At 35.6% G+C, this 21079-nt stretch overlaps 1 protein-coding gene across 1 annotated transcript; it reads right to left on the reverse strand.

The window, feature by feature from the left end:
- Positions 1–15501: 15501 nt before the first annotated feature.
- Positions 15502–21068, reverse strand: LOC134678108 (uncharacterized). Its single transcript, XM_063536557.1, has 4 exons — positions 21035–21068; positions 17562–18005; positions 16771–17001; positions 15502–16597 (listed from the first exon to the last, which is right to left on the reverse strand). Exons 1-4 carry the CDS (start codon positions 21066–21068, stop codon positions 16440–16442), a joined length of 867 nt encoding a protein of 288 aa, XP_063392627.1. The 3' UTR covers positions 15502–16439.
- Between the last annotated feature and the right edge of the window lie 11 nt (positions 21069–21079).

A 21079-nucleotide genomic window follows, 5' to 3' on the forward strand; every position in this document is an offset into this window, starting at 1 on the left:
CTACCGCGAACCACGTTTGACGTGTTACCTTCCTGTCACACTTACGTACGAATTTACAAGTGTGACAGGGAGGCAACGCGTCGAACGTGGTTCGCGGTAGGCCCTCTGAGGGCTTACCGCGTACCACGTTCGACGTTTTGCCTCTTTATCGCACTTGTAAATTTGTCCGTAAGGTTGACAGGGAGGCAACACTTCGAACGTGGTTCGCAGTAGGCCCTCTGAGGCCATACCGCGAAAATCGAATGCCTCTACTTCTCAATGGGGTACACATAAAATGTATCTACCTACAAATAATAATTAAATTTGTCACATAATAATTCATTTATTTTAGCCACATTAATCACAGATTTCGTATCTAGGTATAGGTAAACAGTGGCCTATTTTATAAAGCTACAAGTTACAATTTACAAGCGGAAGTCTCGGTTTAACACATAGGGTTAGAAAGAGACTTCCGCTTGTAAATTGTAGCTTTATAAAATAGGCCACAGGTGTTTATTTTTCACAAATTTCGTACAATACCAATAATTTAATATATAGTTGGTCAAGCAAATCTTGTCAGTAAAAAAAGGCGCGAAATTCAAATTTTCTATGGGACGATATCCCTTCGCGCGTACATTTTTCAAATCTGCCGCCTTTTTCTACTGACAAGATCTGCTTGACCAAGTATAGGTCTGTTATTAACTTATTATTTTACATTTAATACTGATAATACAATTAAATACCTAATAAAAGTATTATTTAAATATAGCTTATGGAATGTACGTACGTACGAGTTATTATAGGAAATAACAATATATCATCACATTGAGTGGGTGCCTGATGTCTAAACACAAACATTACGCTTTACATAATGTAACGAAAATAGGTAACGGTAGGTACCAAGCAAGTACTATACCTACCCTGAAATCCCCTGTATAGTGACCATGCATGCATGCATGACTTCAAATATTTATTCGGCTGCCTGCGTGCGTAGTGTCGGACCAAGCTAACTCTGCATTCTGCATGGCACTTGCAGGGACAAACAGTATCTACTAATGTCAAATTTATATGAACATATCTTTTTAATTTCCCTCACTTTATTTCGTTCAAAGTTAGCTTAGTCGAACTATAGGAATACCCAAAACCCGGACAACAAGGATTTGCTCGATATAAAAGCTTGTAGAATAAGCTTTTATATCGAGTCTCCCTAAAACCAACGCCAAGACTCAAGACTCATAATTTTTGAGATATCGACACTTTATACCTTTTATAACCAGGATTCATATAGAAGTGCCGATATCTAAAAAAAATGAGATTTTCATTAAGGGTAAATTTGCTTAATCTTGTAGTCTATCAGCTAGGTGGATGTCTAGGGATGGGATGCCGATTATCAGCCAAAAGATGGCGTCACTGTGCACGAATTGTGGATTTTCACTATTTCTCCCAAAATACAAAGTTTCATAAGATGTGTTGATATGTGCGAAAACTATAAAAAATACTACATCCAAATCGAGACATGTTCAACTCAACATTGTCTCATTTCGTTATTACCGGAATCCAACTGCAAAATATTGCAATTTCTTGCATTCACGCACACTTACGTACTTAAAGTCACCTTAAAGTCAGTGTCAAATGTCAGCAGATTCGTAATGTTACAGTAAAATAACCTAGAGGGCGCAGCGGATGAAATGTTTATTGTTGAAAAAAGATTGGAAATTAAATAATAAATTCTTGTTTGAGCAACGATTAAGAATTACAAGGCATTCAGAAGCAACTAATGTTTTCGACCATCAACTGTCATGTGCTCGTGGCACCCGTAGCCTCTATTTTGAAAAAAATCAGATTGTAGCTAAGATACATGGTTCAAACCCCGACAATGCCAGTTTTTTTTTAATTTATAATTTTAGCATTCTCTTTTGAATTATTTTAAGCGTATGTTATTCTTCGAAACTAAACTTACGTGAGTAAAATATTTTCAGTATTTTAATTATTTTTTAATAATATTATGGGAAGATTTATAAAAGTATTTTTATTTTCCGGTTTTCAAAGGATATAAATAATGATTAAAATAATTAAAAAAAAGTCATGCATGAGGCTAATTAGGATCGCAGAATAGGTACATAAGAAGTCAACTATCGACGAAGTATAGCTGGTCAAGCAGATCTTGTCAGTAGAAAAAGGCGGCAAATTTGAAAAATGTAGGCGCGAAGGGATATCGTTCATAGAACATTTGGATTTCGCGCCTTTTTAGGGTTCCGTAAAGGGTAAAACGGGACCCTATTACTAAGACTTCGCTGTCCGTCCGTCCGTCCGTCCGTCCGTCCGTCCGTCTGTCACCAGGCTGTATCTCACGAACCGTGATAGCTAGACAGTTGAAATTTTCACAGATGATGTATTTCTATAACCGCCGCCGCTATAACAACAAATACTAAAAACAGAATAAAATAAAGATTTAAATGGGGCTCCCATACAACAAACGTGATTGTTGACCAAAGTTAAGCAACGTCGGGAGTGGTCAGTACTTGGATGGGTGACCGTTTTTTTTTGCATTATGGTACGGAACCCTTCGTGCGCGAGTCCGACTCGCACTTGCCCGGTTTTTTTACTGACAAGATTAAAAGATTTGCTTGACCAGGTATAAAATAAAAGTTTCCAAAATTTTATTGAAATGATATACCTACATGAAATAATCAAATACAACACATTTACTTAAAATAACTTTTAAAATAAGGCATATAAAATTACCAAAAAGATGAAATAAAATAAATAAATAAATACAAAAAGAAATGAGTCTTTGTTCGTGGTTTGAACCCTGTCATGCTGTTCAACTTGTTAGACTTATACTCAGTAGCTAAAAGCCACTAGACCATTTGACCATAGTAGACCCGGGCGAAAAATGCCTTCTTATTTAAGTAACCCATTACTGTCAAAAATATCAAGTTTGAATTGATTTGAAATATAATTTTTCATTGTCGACTTATTGACATTCAAATGTTGCGAGCATGTTGTACTTTAAACCATTTGGCAACGCCGCTCGGGGAATTCTTCTGAAAATGTATGTCCTTTTATATTTTGATATTTATGGATATATGAGGATTCTTCTACTTATGTTGCAAATTGATTAAATTATCGAGAGAAAAATGCTAATGCAAAGAAAACATGAAATATCCGTTTCATGATTCGGTTAAATTGTGTTCTAATGTATGGGGAAGACAAACTAATTATAGCCAGCCTTTTATGAATGTAGTATGATACCTTAGGGTATGGTGCTTTACGCACACTAGAGTCCCTTCCCCTCCCCCTGACGCAACCCCCCCTTTTTGCATGAAATATGTCCCGGTTCACAGTTTTTTACATTTTTTGAGGAAAGAATATATTTTAGGAAAAAAGTGTCAATGAAAGAAATAATCCTTAATAAATTCTTAATAAAAAAGGTCATATTGATTTTTTTACATTATGCACATTCATGTATTAGCTTGTTAAAATTCGAAATAACATAGTTTTTACTTAGGATTTGAAACTCATTCATTATACACGGTGTAACACGAGGAAACCGAATAATTTTGACAGCGTATTCCTGATCATATTTAGAGACAAAAATGTCCTATAAACTTTTTTGAAATGCGGCTAGTTTCAGAGTTAATACCAATTTAAAAACAAAACAAGTTTTTATTGTTACATAGTTCAAAACGCCTTTTTATGGCGATGTTGTTACTATGGGATTTAGTCTAAATATCCTTATTGATATGTCAAAAAGTGACAATTAAGTAACACGTTGCAAAAACTATGTTATACGAAAAAGAAGTAAAAATCCATGTTAACTGACAATAAGTTTACCAATAACATTTACTTTTTATGTACATACATATATATTAAAAAAATAAAAAAAAAGCGGCCAAGTGCGAGTCGGACTCGCGTTCCAAGGATTCCGTATATTACACAATTTTTAACAATGTATTTTTTATTTTATTTATTTATTTATTTATTTAGATATTTAATTCAGGGAACAAGGCCCATATTACAAATACCTTACAGACTAACATACATATGTATTTTATAAACTTAAAACTAAACATTATTTATGCGAAACGTGAGTGAAATCTTTAAAAAATCCGTAGGAGTCGGATCAAAAACTGTAATTAAGTCCGACTCACGCTTGACTGTACATTTCTAATAGATTTTCCTGTCATCTATAGGTATAGACCTATTTTATGTATTTTTTCTAAATTTTAAACCTAGTAGTTTCGGAGATAAAGGGGGAGGGGTAATAGTCATTTTTTGCCTATTTTCTTGAATAACTTCTAAACTGTTTATTCGAAAATTATAAAAAATATGTATTTGAGATCCTTACAATAAGCTCTTTCATTTGAAATGTAACATGATATAGTTTGAAATTTTTTATTTTTTTATTTATTCATTTACCCCCCAAAAGTGGCCCCCATGTTTAAAATTCATTTGTTTACAAACTTACATATGTGTACCAGATTTCAACTTGATTGGTCCAGTAGTTCCGGAGAAAATCGGCTGTGACACACGGACAGACAGACAGACGCACGAGTGATCCTATAAGGGTTCCGTTTTTTCCTTTTGAGGTACGGAACCCTAAAAACAATAAAAAAAATAGTTTTCGGCGAAATTGACCTAAACTCATACAAACATTTTTTCCTTCTTTTAATTTGACCTCAGAAATAAAATCTTTCGCATTTCTTGAGGACACCTTGTATAATAAGTGTTATAAAATGAATATAACCCTTTTTACTAAGAATTTAATAAGGAACTATTTCTTTCATTGATACTTTTATCCTAAAATGTATACATGAGGTCAAAAAAAGGAAAAGATGTAATATGTGTTTAGGTCAATTTCGCCAAAAATCAAAATTTTTGTTTGGTTTTTTTTTTAATTTTATGAATGAATTTGTATATAAAAATTAAATGCTATTGGTAAACTTGTCACTTAAAATGTTATTTTTTTCGTAAAACTTAGTTTTTGCAAAGTGTTACTTGTCACTTTTTGACATATCAATAAGGATATTTAGACTAAATCCCATAGTAGCAACATCGCCATCAAAAAGGCGTTTTGAACTATGTAACAATTGTTTTTTTTATTGGTATTAACTCTGAAACTAGGCGAGTTTCAAAAAGTTTATAGGACATTTTTGTCTCTAAATGTGATCAGGAATACGCTGTTAAAATTATTCGGTTTCCTCATGTTACACCGTGTATAATAAATGAGTTTCGAACCCTAAGTAAAAACTATGTTATTTCGAATTTTGACAAGCTTATACATGAATTAGGTGCATCATATAAAAAAAATGAATATGACCTTTTTTATTAAGAATTTATTAAGGATTATTTCTTTCATTGACACTTTTTTCCTAAAATGTATACTTTCCTCAAAAAATGTAAAAAAACTGTGAACCGGGACATATTTCATGCAAAAAGGGGGGGTTGCGTCAGGGGGAGAGGAAGGGACGCTAGTGTGCGTAAAGCACCATACCCTAAGGTATCATACTACATTCATAAAAGGCTGGATATAATTAGTTTTTCAAAAAGCACAATTTGACCGAATATATGAAAGAGGGTCATTGTTGTTGTAAAAGGTGTGCAGGAAATGATACGTTTCTGCACTAGATCAGTTTAGGTTCCAATTCCAAGTACGATTTTATTATTCTTTTTACAATAAGCAATTGAAATTTGGGTATAAATGGATTTGTTATACAATTTCCATTCTGATATTTGACTCCCCATTCCATAAATTACTATTCAAATTGTTAATTGAAAATACCTACTCTCAAAAATACCTACTATAAAAATGTATTTAAAAAAACACATGCATTTTACTTTCCTCGTATGCGAAATGAAAAGTAGAGTGTTTTAACTCGGGTGAAAGGCAGCATTTTTGAAAAAACCAGGCAAGTGCGAGTCGGACTCGCGCACGAAGGGTTCCGTACCATAATGCAAAAAAAAAACAAAAAAAAAGCAAAAAAAAAAAAAACGGTCACCCATCCAAGTACTGACCACTCCCGACGTTGCTTAACTTTGGTCAAAAATCACGTTTGTTGTATGGGAGCCCCATTTAAATCTTTATTTTATTCTGTTTTTAGTATTTGTTGTTATAGCGGCAACAGAAATACATCATCTGTGAAAATTTCAACTGTCTAGCTATCACGGTTCGTGAGATACAGCCTGGTGACAGACAGACGGACAGCGAAGTCTTAGTAATAGGGTCCTGTTTTACCCTTTGGGTACGGAACCCTAAAAATATCATCTACTAATGTTATTGTTATGCACAAGCAGAAGATATTATAGAATCTTGTTTATTTACAAGAAGATGACATTTTTCTCCACATACCTATATAATTTTGAGAAAAATATAGCTAGGTATTTTAGTTTAAAAATCATTGTTACAATAAATATAGGCTTTTCCAGAGAACATTTAAACGAAATTTAATTTATTTGAAGCGAAAGCAGAATTCACAAGGGTTTTCGGTGGACGACCGTAACGCGAATGATTGCTTGGACTGACCTTTCTATAAATATATAAATGTATTTTATTGTGTAATAATCATAATAATTATTAAGTTATATTAAATCTGGGAATGAAATTATATCAGAAAGGAGATTCTTAAATAAAGTAGGTATACTCGTAACATGCTTTGTGCATTAAATATACCTCCCTCTATTGAGTGAAAATAAAACAAAATACACAGGTAATCTGTGTTGCGGTTTTAAAGTGCCATCTGTTACACCTTTGACAAATTAAAAATGATTGCTTGTCAAATGAAGTCGCCATGTTAGAATTACACCGATACTATAAGCATCACTCACACAAACAAGCAATGAGGCAAAATTTTACCAATATTCAAAGGCTTTTTTCTTAATAATTTTAATCAAAATCTAGTATTTTTTTACGTTAAGCGAAGACAGAAATATATATACTACCCAAACATTACATATACAAGTGAAGAAACCCTATATAATAGGAGCTAGGGTGCCAAGAAAGTTGTATGAAAATCGAGCAAGGAGAACCACCTTAAGCATTGACGTACATATATCCCGTTGTATGTTATTCTCACATATTCTTAATGCATTTGTTACCATGGAGACAACTAAAAATACCAATTACCTAAACTCATCTCTTCTATATAGGTATTCTTACTATGCTACAATGGAATAAAAAGTGACAAACGAAGTTTTTATACTGTGAGCTAAAGCATGGTCATGGTCAATTTATAAAAACGAAGTACAGTAAACAATAAGAGAGAGAAGATCTCAGATCGTTCGGTTCTCGGCGAAGGTTTTTTATTAACATCAACCTATTCTCTTCTTCGTCAGCGTGTGTTCGCCCACCGTTGGGCATACGTCTCTCCAATCGCTCTCCACTTTGAGCGGTTGTTAGTCTCCCTCAACCTATCAACCTGTCTCATCAACCTATTATTGGCATTCAATCTTCGTATGTTATCCATTCCGTCGGATTTCAACTACACTACCTACCTACACAACTACAAATTGGTAGTAAGTTATATGTGATGTTTCACGGAAAAAGGTACTAACTACTTAACTTAAAAGGAGGATTCGGCCCCTATGTCTGTAAACGTGTGTTAAAATAAAATAATTTTGTATTTTGAAAAAACAGCCATTCAATTTCGGTGGTGCAAGTGAAAAAATAACCAGGGGGCCGATTTTTGAAATTCGACTACTCGATTTCGTGTATTTCGTTCAATAATATCTCCACTACTAGGCATTTAAATTCTACTAATAGAATTGAAAACGAGTGGTCAATACCACTCGATTCCCAATTTCTATCGCTAGTATTTCAAAAATTAGCATTTCGCCGTTTTCCACCGATTTCCGAATGACGAAATCGAACGATCGAATTTCAAAAATCGCCCCCCTGGTGATTAATTAAGCTTCATAGGTATTACTGTTATTAACTATATAATAAGTAACTACTAATTTCAACTGGTATTAAATACCGTAAACCGGGGTTACTTTGATTTGCGGGTCGACTTTGATAGCAACTTCTCTCCGCTACTAAAGTCCTTGTTTTAACGAGTTGAACAAAAACTTCACAGTAATTTTTTCTTTATTGGCAACACTGATAGTTGTTTCACCGCGCAGTAAGCGGATGCGAGTGTAATATTATTATTTCGTCTAGAAAATAGTACATTACTACAGAGGCCGGGACGAAAGGGGTTGCCGGCCGAAGACATATAGACGGCCGAGCGAAGCGAGGCCGGATAGGTCTGAGCGCGGGCAACCCCATTTCCCGCCGAGGTATGTATAGTGCTTTTCTCAAACATGCAATGAAATAAATAAAATAAAAAATCCACGAAACCGAGTTTTATTTATAGAAAAAACTAAAAGTAAAGTACACCCAAAATATAACCAACACGTACCTATTATCATTATCACGCGTATGTTTTACACGAGTCGTGTATTTTTACTACCCGTATATTTTCATGTATCTTTGATTTTTTCGCCTTGTATCCGTCTGACTGTCGTTTTCGTCACATAAGTTTACATAGTCTTTCATATTGCTATCATGTTTCACATACATCGTTGCTTTATGCATGGAGTAAATAAGTATAATTTCCACAGTGTTTATTATTATTATTATTTATTTATTTTCAATCATACGAATACGTGTTGACGAATTTGTAGTTACATTCATTTAAAATATGCCACAAAACTGTTTCTAATAAACTGTAAGCCATTTTTCTTAGTTTCTCAAATAATAAAATTGCCATAAGCAACCATATACATACTTCGTCTTTGACTTGGCGGCAGAGGGAGCAAGTTATTTAAAATCAATTCTGCTTACGCTGCCAATTCCAACACCTACGATTACAATTAATATTAATTTCATTATTTCGTCGGAACTCATATTAAAGTCAAAAAATCAACAACGCACCATAAATCCAATAAAACAGAATGAATATTTTTCAACTTTACCTCCATAACAATTTAAAAAATATAACTACGCGTGTTTGAGTAGACCGTTTTACCGCTAACGTTTAGATGAAATATTTTAAATGTTTTTAATTGTGTAGTTAAATTTATAATTTAAAATTATAAAATTATAGAATGTATTATTTATTAAGTTTATGTTGATTTTATACAAATAAAACTGCAAATTATAGCAAACATTTTTTTTTTATAGGCTTAGTGGCAGAGTGTCATTACAAACCATAAAGCAAATACTGCCTCTAGTTTTTTTTAATGGATGAATGCCACGATGCTGTGTCACAAATATCTGTGAAATGAAAATTAAAAAAGAGGACTTTGCCGGCCTAGGCCTGCAAGATGTGTATGAAATTCCATTAACGACCTTTTGTCCTAGCCGCACCTGAAACGTCATACTTCGCAGCCTATTATAAGGAACATAACATCAATATTTCATTGCATGTTTGAGAAAAAATTATTAATGGCGGGTACGCTTTTCTTCCTGATTTTATTGGTCGAAAAACTTTGACTGTATTTGTGTCAATAATTAATACATGTAATTTTATAGTGTCTTACGTTAATCAGTGTTGATTTGCGAGTTTATAAAAAAATACCTAAATTCGACAACCTCCACATGCGCACGTAGCCGGGGAATCCATGGGTCGGGGTGTCTTTGATCACTTATACGTGGTGAAATTGATCAAAAGATTAAATAATTATTTTGTCAGCTTACGATTTTTTTAATGTATTTTTTTTCAATAGTAATGTAATAAATAGGCATCGTTTGAGTCAGTGGAAGAGTTAGAGGTTGTAGAATTATAAATTTGTATCTAGGAGTTGATCTATGGAACTGCTTATCTGATTATAAATATTCTTTTACCCGTTTCTTCCATACCGTTGTCGTATGGAATTAAGTTTCTGGGTGGAATTTGGCTATATTTTATCCTGCGGCTTTGCTTTAGATGTTTTATCAAACGTGCGTAAGGCCACCAGTCCACCAGGGCATTAATTGGGTAGGTAAAGTTTTTTGAAGATAGACAAATTAAATTTTTTACCGATAGTATTTATTATAGCGATCACGGAAATGCAGCTCTTTTATTTTTATTTCATTTTATTAATTAAATATAATTTTTTAAATGATCGATATGACGTTTGTGAGATGGAATGGCAGATCCGAGTAATTAACTCCTTTGCCGTAGTAAATGGGACGAGATAGAAAAAAAATCGATGTCAACTGTCAGTGTCACTTAGCTCTCATTCCCGAAAAATAACGGACAAGCCTCATGTTACCTTGCGAATTGCTATTAATGTTATCATTGAGATTTTCGACGACCTCAGCACGACCCACGGACTTCTGATTCCCCACGACATCTGCGCGTATTTGGACAAAGATTGAATTTACTTTCGATAACTTGGCACTGCATAATAAAATTATTGGACAACGTTTTCTTCCCCACCCCTACACGACGGCCCCTACGCTGACCCTTGGACAGAGTTTTGCAAGAAAAATAAGCGAGTTCATACGAGCAGATTCTACAAATTTGAAATTATTATCATAACAGTGATAAGCACAATGCCGTTGAATTAGAGGAGCAATGGCCGTACAGGAGTACGTATCCGTGAAATACATAGGTACATAAAACTTTCTTCACTTGTGTTTTGATTTTTATTATTAAATTGCCATGAGCTGTTAAGTTCGTAAACAAGAAATCGGTCTAATTTTTTCTAACAATTTCAACCATCTGTTAGTTTTGTGTGGTTATCCTCATTTTATGAATGTTGTTCTTATTTTCAGGTGGATGTAAACATTCATTGGCGGTATTATACTGATGGCTAATTAGAACCATTGAGCCATGACATACTTCCTTGCAGTGTTATTCGGCTAAGCCTCGAGCATCCTGTGAATCTGAAGGATATAATTATTTCCATAAAAAAGAGCAATCGAATTAGGACCAAGATATCCCGAGAATCTAAAGACATTTTATAAAAAATGCAATAAAATGAAAATGGGAGACTCTCTTATTTTAACAATGTTACAAGATCATGACAATGTTATGGTCTATACTTATTAAAATTTTAAAACCAACATGTCTTTATCTTTGACTTGAAAATGTACAAATGATTTGGGTTAAGTTTTATGAAATGCAACTTATGCTAAAAATCTATTATTATTATATGTCAAATTATCGTGAACTCGATGTTGCTTAAGGCGTATCCAGATTAGTCAATTTTTCGCCAATCTGATTAAATTGCCCGATCGAATCGGGACGTACGGACGCAAACGCCAATTTGGCTCGCCGAATTCAACCGCCGATAATGACCGATAAAATGAGGTGCGGACACAAGAACACCAATTTGTGAGGCTAGTATTTTCGTAATGGGGCATTTTTTCAATTTAAATGGCTCTAATATCACCATAAATCTAAAATTGGAGATTGACGCCAATTTCATTTCTGATCAAATCGACCGATTTGATCAGTCCCGTCTGGATACCGCTTTAGCACCGCGAAAGGGCGCTGCGCGGTGCGCGCGGATTGACGCATGCGCGTACCGTATGCTTAGTATCTATGGTAATATAATTTAATAAAATATGCAGATAAAAGGCGGCAAAGTTTATTCGTTGTGCAATACTCAATAAGTTACCGCTTGTTATTTTAATACTCGTGAACTCGTAAACAAAATGAGTTCAAGTGACGAAAACGACCTGGAATAGACGGCACACCGCCTCATTTGAAAGCAGAAGCAAACTTAATAATGAATAACTAGCTTCCTGCTAAGTCCAGGGACAAATACAACAGGACTTACGACATGCTCATGCTGTGGAAGGACACAAGAAGGACAGCCAAAACGCAAGAAACACCTACTCTGAAAGTGGTTTTTAGCGTATTTCTGTGACCAAGTGAAAACTAAAAAGCCATCTACATTTAATATAAACTAAGAATATGCGTTGTTTTTTTAATTGTATTCGCGTCACTTTACCCCTATTAAATACGCTTTACTACATTGAATTTGTTTTATTCCCTCACATAATTTGAGAATAGTGCTTACTATGTACACCTCAATGGAAGCAAAAATATAGTATTTTTGCGAGTTGATACACTTGCTACTTGTGTATAGTGGCAAATGTATTAAACCCGCAATCAACACTAATCAATATGTAAACAGGCCCCAACGTGAAGCACATTTACCCTACAGACATACTTATCCATATTGACCATATTTGAACCTCTCAACTCTCTTCAAGGGCACGCCACACAGCGTGATTCTATATACTGTTGTAATGTTAATGCTTAAGGATAATAATTTCTGGATTTATAAAATAAAACGAAACGAAATTTACTGGATTTATATTATATTATTTTGGATTTATATTATAAGTTTTCTAAAGTACAGTCGCCATCAGATATATTGGTGCAGCTAGGAGGCTCATAAATATCTGAACACGCCTCTATTATCAGGGCGTGCGTGTTCAGATATTGTGAACACCTTGCCGAGCCCATATATATTAGCCAATAACGACCTAGTTATAAGACTTACAATCTTAATCATTATGTATGTATAATACAACAATCACGTTTATATAGTCCTCACAAACGTATAAGTTACCATTTTGGCCAATATATCTTCAAAGCTTGGCACCGAATCGCTGTTAAAGACTTTGGTGTGCTCAAATACGCTGAATTTGGAAAGTAACGTCTGTACTGTCTTGTAGACGGTACGACGCACTTTGAGTTCATCTCTGTAATATTCTATTTCCATTCGAACGTTTCCGGGATCGTCTCCATCTATTGTGTTGATATTGAGATCCAAAATGACTCGTGTAGCAGTCCAAGAGTCGTGGTGAAGGCGTTAATGAAAATGTTCTCCAAGAAGCAGTGCCAAGTAGTCGAAAGCAATCGTTATCATTATCAAAATATCCGTGTTGAGCGTGCTAGGGACGTTAAAAATACTTATTCTAGAAATCACACCGACATCCAATTACAAGAAAACACAAATGTTTCGTCCGACCATTATTTTCCAATTATTTGCAAGTTATTTTCCAAGAATGACACTGACAGTTGACATCGATTTTTTTTCTATCTCGTCCCATTTACTACGGCAAAGGAATTAATTACTCGAATCTGCCATTTCACCTCACAAACGTCATATCGATCATTTAAAAAATTATATTTAATCAATAAAATAATATAAAAATAAAAGAGCTGCATTTCCGTGATCGCTATAATGAATACTATTGGGAAAAAATATAATTTGCCTATCTTCAAAAAACTTTACCTACCCAATTCTACAATAAATAAATATCCATTTTTTTTTATAGAAATAATGCCATAGATTACAAAAAAAAATATCGGGTAATGAGACTACAAAAAATACCAAGAAGAACAACTTAATGATGCATTCGCAAACATTAGCACAAAATCTATTCGTGCCGCATCGAAAAATATTTTTTGTAGAACTTTATACAATAAGTATAAAGGTAACATATCAAAAACCCGGGTGCACAGACCAAATTTACTGAAACGGAAAAGCTTGCAATTCAAAAATCTGTTGCTAATTAAGTGCGATGATAAGTTAAATTCCTACGTTATTTATAGTAAATAAGCGCTTAATTTTTCTAATTTGTATCATTTCGTATGATATCAAAGTAACCCCACACCTTAAAAATATAAATAACTTAAAAAGTACTTAACCGATTTTTATTTTTTTTATTTTTACGGGCTTTTTAGCGGGTCTACTTTAGATTGTCAGCAAAAAAATAAGTGGTTTCAAAGTAACCCCATTCTCAATATAACTTTGATCGCGTTGTTTTTATTTTTTTCTGAAAAAATTATAAGTCCAAATTTTTTTTTATTTGGCAGGCCGAAAGAAGAGAAAAAGCCGATTATTATATTTTTATTTCATATTTTTACGTATATTAGGATCGTAATCGTCAAAAAATGGTGCCAAACTCTAAAATTTATCAAAGTAACCCCGGTTTACGGTACCTATGCAGTTTACTTTAATACAACGGAACCACAGAATAAGTAAAATAGTATAGGCATCCGATTAACGAGCTTTAACTAAGTAAATAAGTTTAGTGACGAGTCATAAATTGACTTCAATAAATTAAATTTCTTTTAGGTAAGTATTGTCATTTGTATTGGTATTCCGTTCATAGAATCTCATCCGTCTTGTATTATACATACATACATCAACATGCTTTTCGATTAGGTAATAAATACAATCATTAACTATAAAAAGTGAGCTTTCGAGTGAGACTGAGCTGAGCCAGAGTAATTCATGTTAACTCGAGAACCTGACCAACTACGAGTAATCAGAAATAAATAATACTCACTCATCACGAGAATACGAAAAAGTTACAAAGGTACATGTGAATACATGTTCTCTGCTATATTGTAATACAGTCTCATTCTCATTCTTAAAATTTATTTATGTATATACCTATTGATTTGTTAAATCCTAAAGCGTTTATCTAAGAAGTTAATTACGGGAGGACAGAATCTTATTACTATATAATGTTAATAAGAAGATTTAGTTTGATTAACTATTACATTTTTAGAAGATTTAGTTCGATTATTTTAAGTTTTAAATTTTTCTTGTAGCTTGGTTGGCAACTGGAGCACAGCACAAGTATTATGAAAAAATATGTATCTGTCTGTTTAAAAATACTTTGGCACTAGTTTTACATGGTATAGGTAAATAAGGTTTTAAATCGACCTAATGTTATTTGAAAGCCAATTGAGTCGAGTTGATATCTCCAAGGTTGAGCAATATAAGGAAATATAGGTATACTTATCTGGAATTTTTCATTAGGTTTTGGTTTTGTTCTCGATCAGTCGGTGTCATAGCTTCTAATCAAGTCAATACTGTCTCCACCAGTGCTCGTGCTAGTTTGCTGTAGAATTATTGTATATTACATTATGCACCCTTGCTTGAGTTAATATGATTGGGGGCGAGGCGAAATTTGAGCATTCACGACGCATCTCCTGGACGCAACTTAAGGTTGTTTTATAAAATAACATTATTTTAACGTCTAGTAATAACACGCACGTGACATAAAAAAATCTACTTTGAAAATACACCATGTGATTCATCCGACGCATCATATCGGAATTCGGATAAGTTATGAATGTTATGATGCGTCTTTCTCGCGTGCGTTTTAGTAGGTACAGTCATCAGCAATAGTATCTTACACAACTAGGGCCGCAAAAATATGTGACACGTTCTTATTTGGAGCGCAATAAGAGCGACCCTAGGTGTGTAAGATACTATTGCTGATGACTGTACCTATTACATTTGTTTACACAATGACGGCAATATGACAGACGATAAAATCGCGACCGTCGATAGGCCCGCTACAGGTGGAATATATATTCAATGTGGCATTATGGTCATGGGTCACAGGCAAGGTGACTTTCTGGCTAGGCCCCAAGGGCCAATCGCCACTTCTGAGGTCGATAGCGTAAAATCGTGCGCGGCTGACCCTCGTAGAAGAAGTCACTATGTTTTGGAATTCTATAGTAATTTACTTTGAGACTTGATAGACTAAAGAGTATTCTTTTGTTTAATGTCAAGCTCATGGACAGTTAGTTTTTCTGTTTTTTAAATGACATTGTTACGTTTATACGACTAAAATTTTGAGCATTATCACAACATATATTACAAAATATCCTATTCATAAAAGTGAGTATTATTAAATTAATTTATCTAATATACCATAGATAACAATTAGGAGTTTAACGACACCTACGACAATTTAGTCCTCACGCGTTGTTGACGCGTTGAGCGAATAAGATTCAAACCCCGTTCATGAACAGTCGACGTTAAAGATATGTTTACGTTTTTCACCTTATTACAAACGAGTAAGGTCCAAGTGTAAACATGTCTTTGGCGTCGAATGTACCTCCAGTTTTTACAATCGCATCGTCTGCACGACTTAGTCAGCTTTCATGACATCAACAATATTTCTATCATACTATATACTTACTTACTAAACTATGTACAATCTGGACAAGTTTTTGGCACCTTAATTTCAACAGTGGCATATAGTATATATCGGCACAGTTTACTTACACACTAAACATATGTAATCACAACGAATGTATCGCAATAGGCCTAGTAACGGATAGGATCTGGTATTCCCAAAGGCTCAGTTACAACGGTAGATTTATTATACTATAGTAAGGAGGTACCTAACTACCTAAGTATAAGTATACCTAAAGATTTTTCATCTTCTCTGTCAGGTTTCTATTTTATTCTCGCTAACAATTTAGTCCATATATCCCTTGTAAAATGGTAAGTAATATTTTTACGATGCTGATCGACACCTTTTAAGGAATTTAGGTATACAATTAGGCCCTATTCAAACTAGTGCCTACAGGGATTGTCGACGATGACAGTCGGCGGCGTTCCTTACAATATCAGCTCGGCAACCAAACGTACAGCGTACAGCGTTAAAGATGACTGCAGGTTCACGTCGACGGCGGCGTTGAGGCGGGCCGAGCGCGGGACTGCTACGTGTGCATGACGGTGGTGCGCCGCGTGTAGCCGCGCCGCGCGCCGCTGTTGCCCCCCTGCGCCTCACATTCTCTCTTGACGCGGTCTATGATGTCTGCCACCAACTTCTCCTCTCTATACCGCTTCTCTTCCCAATCTTCTTTATTTCGATTATCTGAAATGTCCATTATCATGCTTATTCGCATACTCTACATAAGCCACATCATATATCATGATGCTAACACTCAACGATTACAAAAGTTACCTATTCATAATTGAATATAAAAAAATCGGCGCTTCTTTGGCCAAAATGACATAAAAACTAACTTCAATGTAGTACTGACTGACCTTTGTTAACCTTATTTAATCTCTTTGATTCAGTTTTAGTCGATGTTTGTTTAACAGGGGCTTGGCAGGCGGGGTGGGCTGGGGACGGGGCAGCCTCGGCCTCCGGCTCGCGTTTCACCACGACGGGGGACATAGGCAGCTTCTCCGGTACCTCGGACACTGTTCGGGTTATCACGGGACTTGGGTCGGTCAGAATCTCACTATGTCTGCTTGATAGGTGCCCAATGTAGCCTAGAAAGACAGAGAACATCTTATATTTCGATTACTAAGTAGGGACGGTAGGGTACCTAACAGATCCTAGCATTATTTTGCATTACGTACTTAGGCTCAATAAAATAGGTCATGTATTTGAACTGATATTGAATAAATGACTCGCCCACCGAGGGTCCCGCACAGATTTAGCATGCTTTTTTACAAATTTAGAGTTTTCAGATTTTTTTCCTGTATTTGTAGTGTAAAGTAATATTACTTGCCAAACATCATAGTTCGAGTCCGTCTATAAACGCTATGCATTTTGATTCCCTTGAAAGTGTCAACACACACACGCACACGCCTTTTGCAGCACTTTAACGGCCGTATCTCTTTATTTTACGAAGTTTGATTTTTTTAGACCTTCAAGAGTGAAGGGTGGGAGATCTGAGTACCTATATGGTTATTATTTCAGCTCGATACCTCCACGCGTTACATCTTCTTCCATCCGACATTCGATATCGGATCGGGATGTGAAAACGCTCTTACGGTGACTAGTAAAAATTAAGTCTGAGTAGTAACTTAGTAATGAATAATACTACCTTTCCTGCTTTTAAAGAACACCAGACATTGTTCACATTGGAAGAGTGGCGCTGGATTCAACGGCTGGATGACGTGCCGTTTGTACTTGTGTCTGTACCAATGCGTCCGGCTTTGCAGGATTTCGCCGCACAGCTTGCAGACTACGCTGCCGTCGTTCCGAGTCATGTACTCCAAGAGCTCGTTTCTAGACTTCGAATTTTCATTTGCCTCTTGTTCCTTGTCATCTAAGTTTTCATTGTCAGAAATGTCTTCAGAATGACATTTTTTTATAGTTAAGAAGTGAACAGCGGGATGATGCGAGTCGACATCAGGCGCGCTGGAGGGCGCATCGCTGGAGTTGCCGTCGGGACAGAGCTCGATGTTGGAGCTGTCTGACATTACTTCTAGAGTTATTACCGGCATGCCATTGCTGTCGCCATTCTCCTCGTAGCTAAACTGGAAATCTGTAATTTACATATATATATTTACAATTAACCACTTGTTAAAGTAGATTAGTTTCTGTGTTGGTAAGTAGTTATATAGCTGCTATTATCAAGTGTTCATTACAAATACCTATAGTGGTACCTATTTATTATATCAGAGATATCTATTATACATAAGTATGTAGGGGTTTTGTTATTGTAAACACACTGCTTCGTAGAAGAGATAGTTCGGAACCAATGTAAGTAAAAATGTTGTGTAGTCAGCGTGGCGATAGGTATGCGGTGTTGGTTTAGCGAGAATAGGGTCCCCAAGTGACCAGTGGCGGCGCGTCAAACATATCCATAGGGAAGCCGGGGCTAATTTGGCTTACATATTTCCTTTACAACTCTGCTCAAACGTCCAAAAACAGGCAAGCCGGTGGGAATCGGCTTTTATGGACGCGCCGCCACTGTAAGTGACTCACCTAAATACACGCCTAACTTCGACAGCCATATCCCTAAATCAACTGAACTGTGGCTGCGGTATTTCCGGACCGATACGATTTTCAATAAACTTTCAAGAAAATAGCGTTTTCCATCTTAAAGGCTGCAACGCTTTAACAACTTTGAATACAACAACTATGGATTTATCCGAAATAAAATAATTATTATTTTTAGGGTTCCGTACTATAAAGCTATAAAAGGAACCCTCATGGTGCGTTTACTTACAATCCCTCTGATGTTATGTCAGGGGTGCGAAACTCCTCCCTTCGGGCAAACTCGGCTCCGTTCGGCTCAGCATTGCTCCGAGCAATTATTAGGGTTGACACAATTTAATGTCCGTGCACGACCACCCATAAGATAATGATTTGAATTTTGACAACCCTAAATAGCCGAAAGGGATAGTGGCATATATTAGAAAGGAAGATTCGGTTTTGTAGGAAGTCTCCTTTCTGTACGGTAGTACATTACTATTACTTATTCTGTGGTTATGTATGACGGTAATCGCTTACCATCAGGCGACTCGTCTGCTCGGTAGCCTAATATATCATAAAAAAATCGACAAGTGCGAGTCAGAATCGGCCACCGAGGGTAGGTACTGTACAAATTTAAATTATTTTATTTATTTATTATTCTTATTTTTACAAATTTGTACTTTTCAGTTATTTTCCAGTACTTGTAGTGCAAGGCAATAACTTATATGTCAGCGGGAAGTACGGTCAGCCAAGAAAGTGGTCTACCACTTTTCTACTCTATCAATCAGATGATAGAGTCAAAAAGTGGTAGACCACTTTCTGGCTGACTGTACCTTACCTACCCTATAAATTTTGAGTCCCTTGAGAGTGGCAAAACATACCTAAGTATTAAGAATTAATTATTATATTCAATGTACGTTCACATCATTGTTGGTAATTGACGTTGCTTGTAACGCTTTAACCCTTTAAATCAATTTTTTTCCATTATCGGTCAATGAACGTCATACAAGTATCTACCCATCATTTTCATAGTGCGACTGAAACTTTGCAGGCAATTTTAAATACTTTATAAAATAAGTTATTTCAATGTTTAATAACAATTATTTAAAGGTTCATGGTTTATGAGAGTTATGTATATCAACAAAATCAACCGTAACCAATTTTATTCATAGAATATATTTGTTCAAATATACGAGGTATGTACCTCGTTTTCGGTAGGTAAGTGGTTGGAAACGAGTGTATTCACGACAGCCTCTAAATCGGCCCCCAGTCTGGAGTAAATTCAAAGCCCGAGTTTGCTATTGCACACTTTATTTGAATATAAAAAACTATATGTTCTTAACCCCGGAAGTTACACAGTTTTTCATCAAAGTTACTTGCGAAAAAAGAAATATTCGCAATTATTCTTAAAAATACGGCGACATCGTCCGGCATATTGTCATTTTTGACTCGAACGCACGGATCCTTCGAGCAACACCGGCTTCCGACACGTCGGAAGGGAGGGGCCCAAGCGATATCTCACCGTACAAATCTTTCTGCCATTTTTCGCGGGGGGAAGGTGCACACAGTCGCACTTCTCACACACACTTACATACAAATCCAATCAGAGGCCCTACCGCGAACCACGTTCGACGTGTTGCCTCTCTATGGCACTTGTAAATTCATACGTAAGTGTGACAGGGAGGCAACACGTCAAACGTGGTTCGCGGTAGGCCCTCTGTAATGACGACACAAATACATAGAAAATGACACACGTCAAAGACAAATCTTGCAAACCTCGTTCTCTTTTTGTGTACGGACGAGTGACTAGTGTCACAACACGCACACTAACACATTTTCGTTGAAGTATGTCATTGTATTCTGAGAGATGAGAAGTCGGATTTGTCGCTCGACCGATCCGCAATTTGTACTGAGCGAGCAAAATCGATAAATCCAACAAATACTTGAGACTAAAATATAATAATTGTATTTAAATGTAATTTAACGTATGATATGTAAAAAAAAAAATTACATGTGGAATGTAACACTTTCTTTTTGTAAATTTGATGTCCCCGACCTCTTTTCATAGCAAAAAACCGAGCAAACGGGCATTTTTGTGCAGCAGTGTTCACGCGCGCGTCTGGACTCGGTCTAGTGAAAAATCCAAGTGCAACTAGTTTTATTACCCACGGTAGATTATATTGACGCGCTAATCTTGTACCTCGGCAGAGGGGAAATAGTGCGAATGCCGCCTCCCTTCCGTGTTGCTCGAAGCACGGATCCATCCGGCATTCAGCCACGATTGAAAATTGAGTTAAAATATATTTAACGACCATGAGGCATTAAGTCCGACATTAGTACTTTTTTATGTGCAATAAATAAATAGTTTAAATATTAAATTATAACCGTCGGTGCCATCTCAAAACTAACACTCATTTAAACATATGGTTCATATGAATTAGTGATATATATAAGTAATAAAAAAATTTTTTTTCACCATCCATAACTCCCCTGAGAACATTATAGGCCTTTATCCTTTAGTACCTACACCTGTATAAAATAAGATCTTTTTCGAGCAAGTGTGATGAAAATAAGCATTTGATCTGGCATGCCCACGTCGTCTCTCCTGTAGGCGCACGCCTCCATTCATTTTGCAATATC

Source organism: Cydia fagiglandana, chromosome Z, assembly GCF_963556715.1.
Source record: "Cydia fagiglandana chromosome Z, ilCydFagi1.1, whole genome shotgun sequence".
NCBI lineage: Eukaryota > Metazoa > Arthropoda > Insecta > Lepidoptera > Tortricidae > Cydia > Cydia fagiglandana.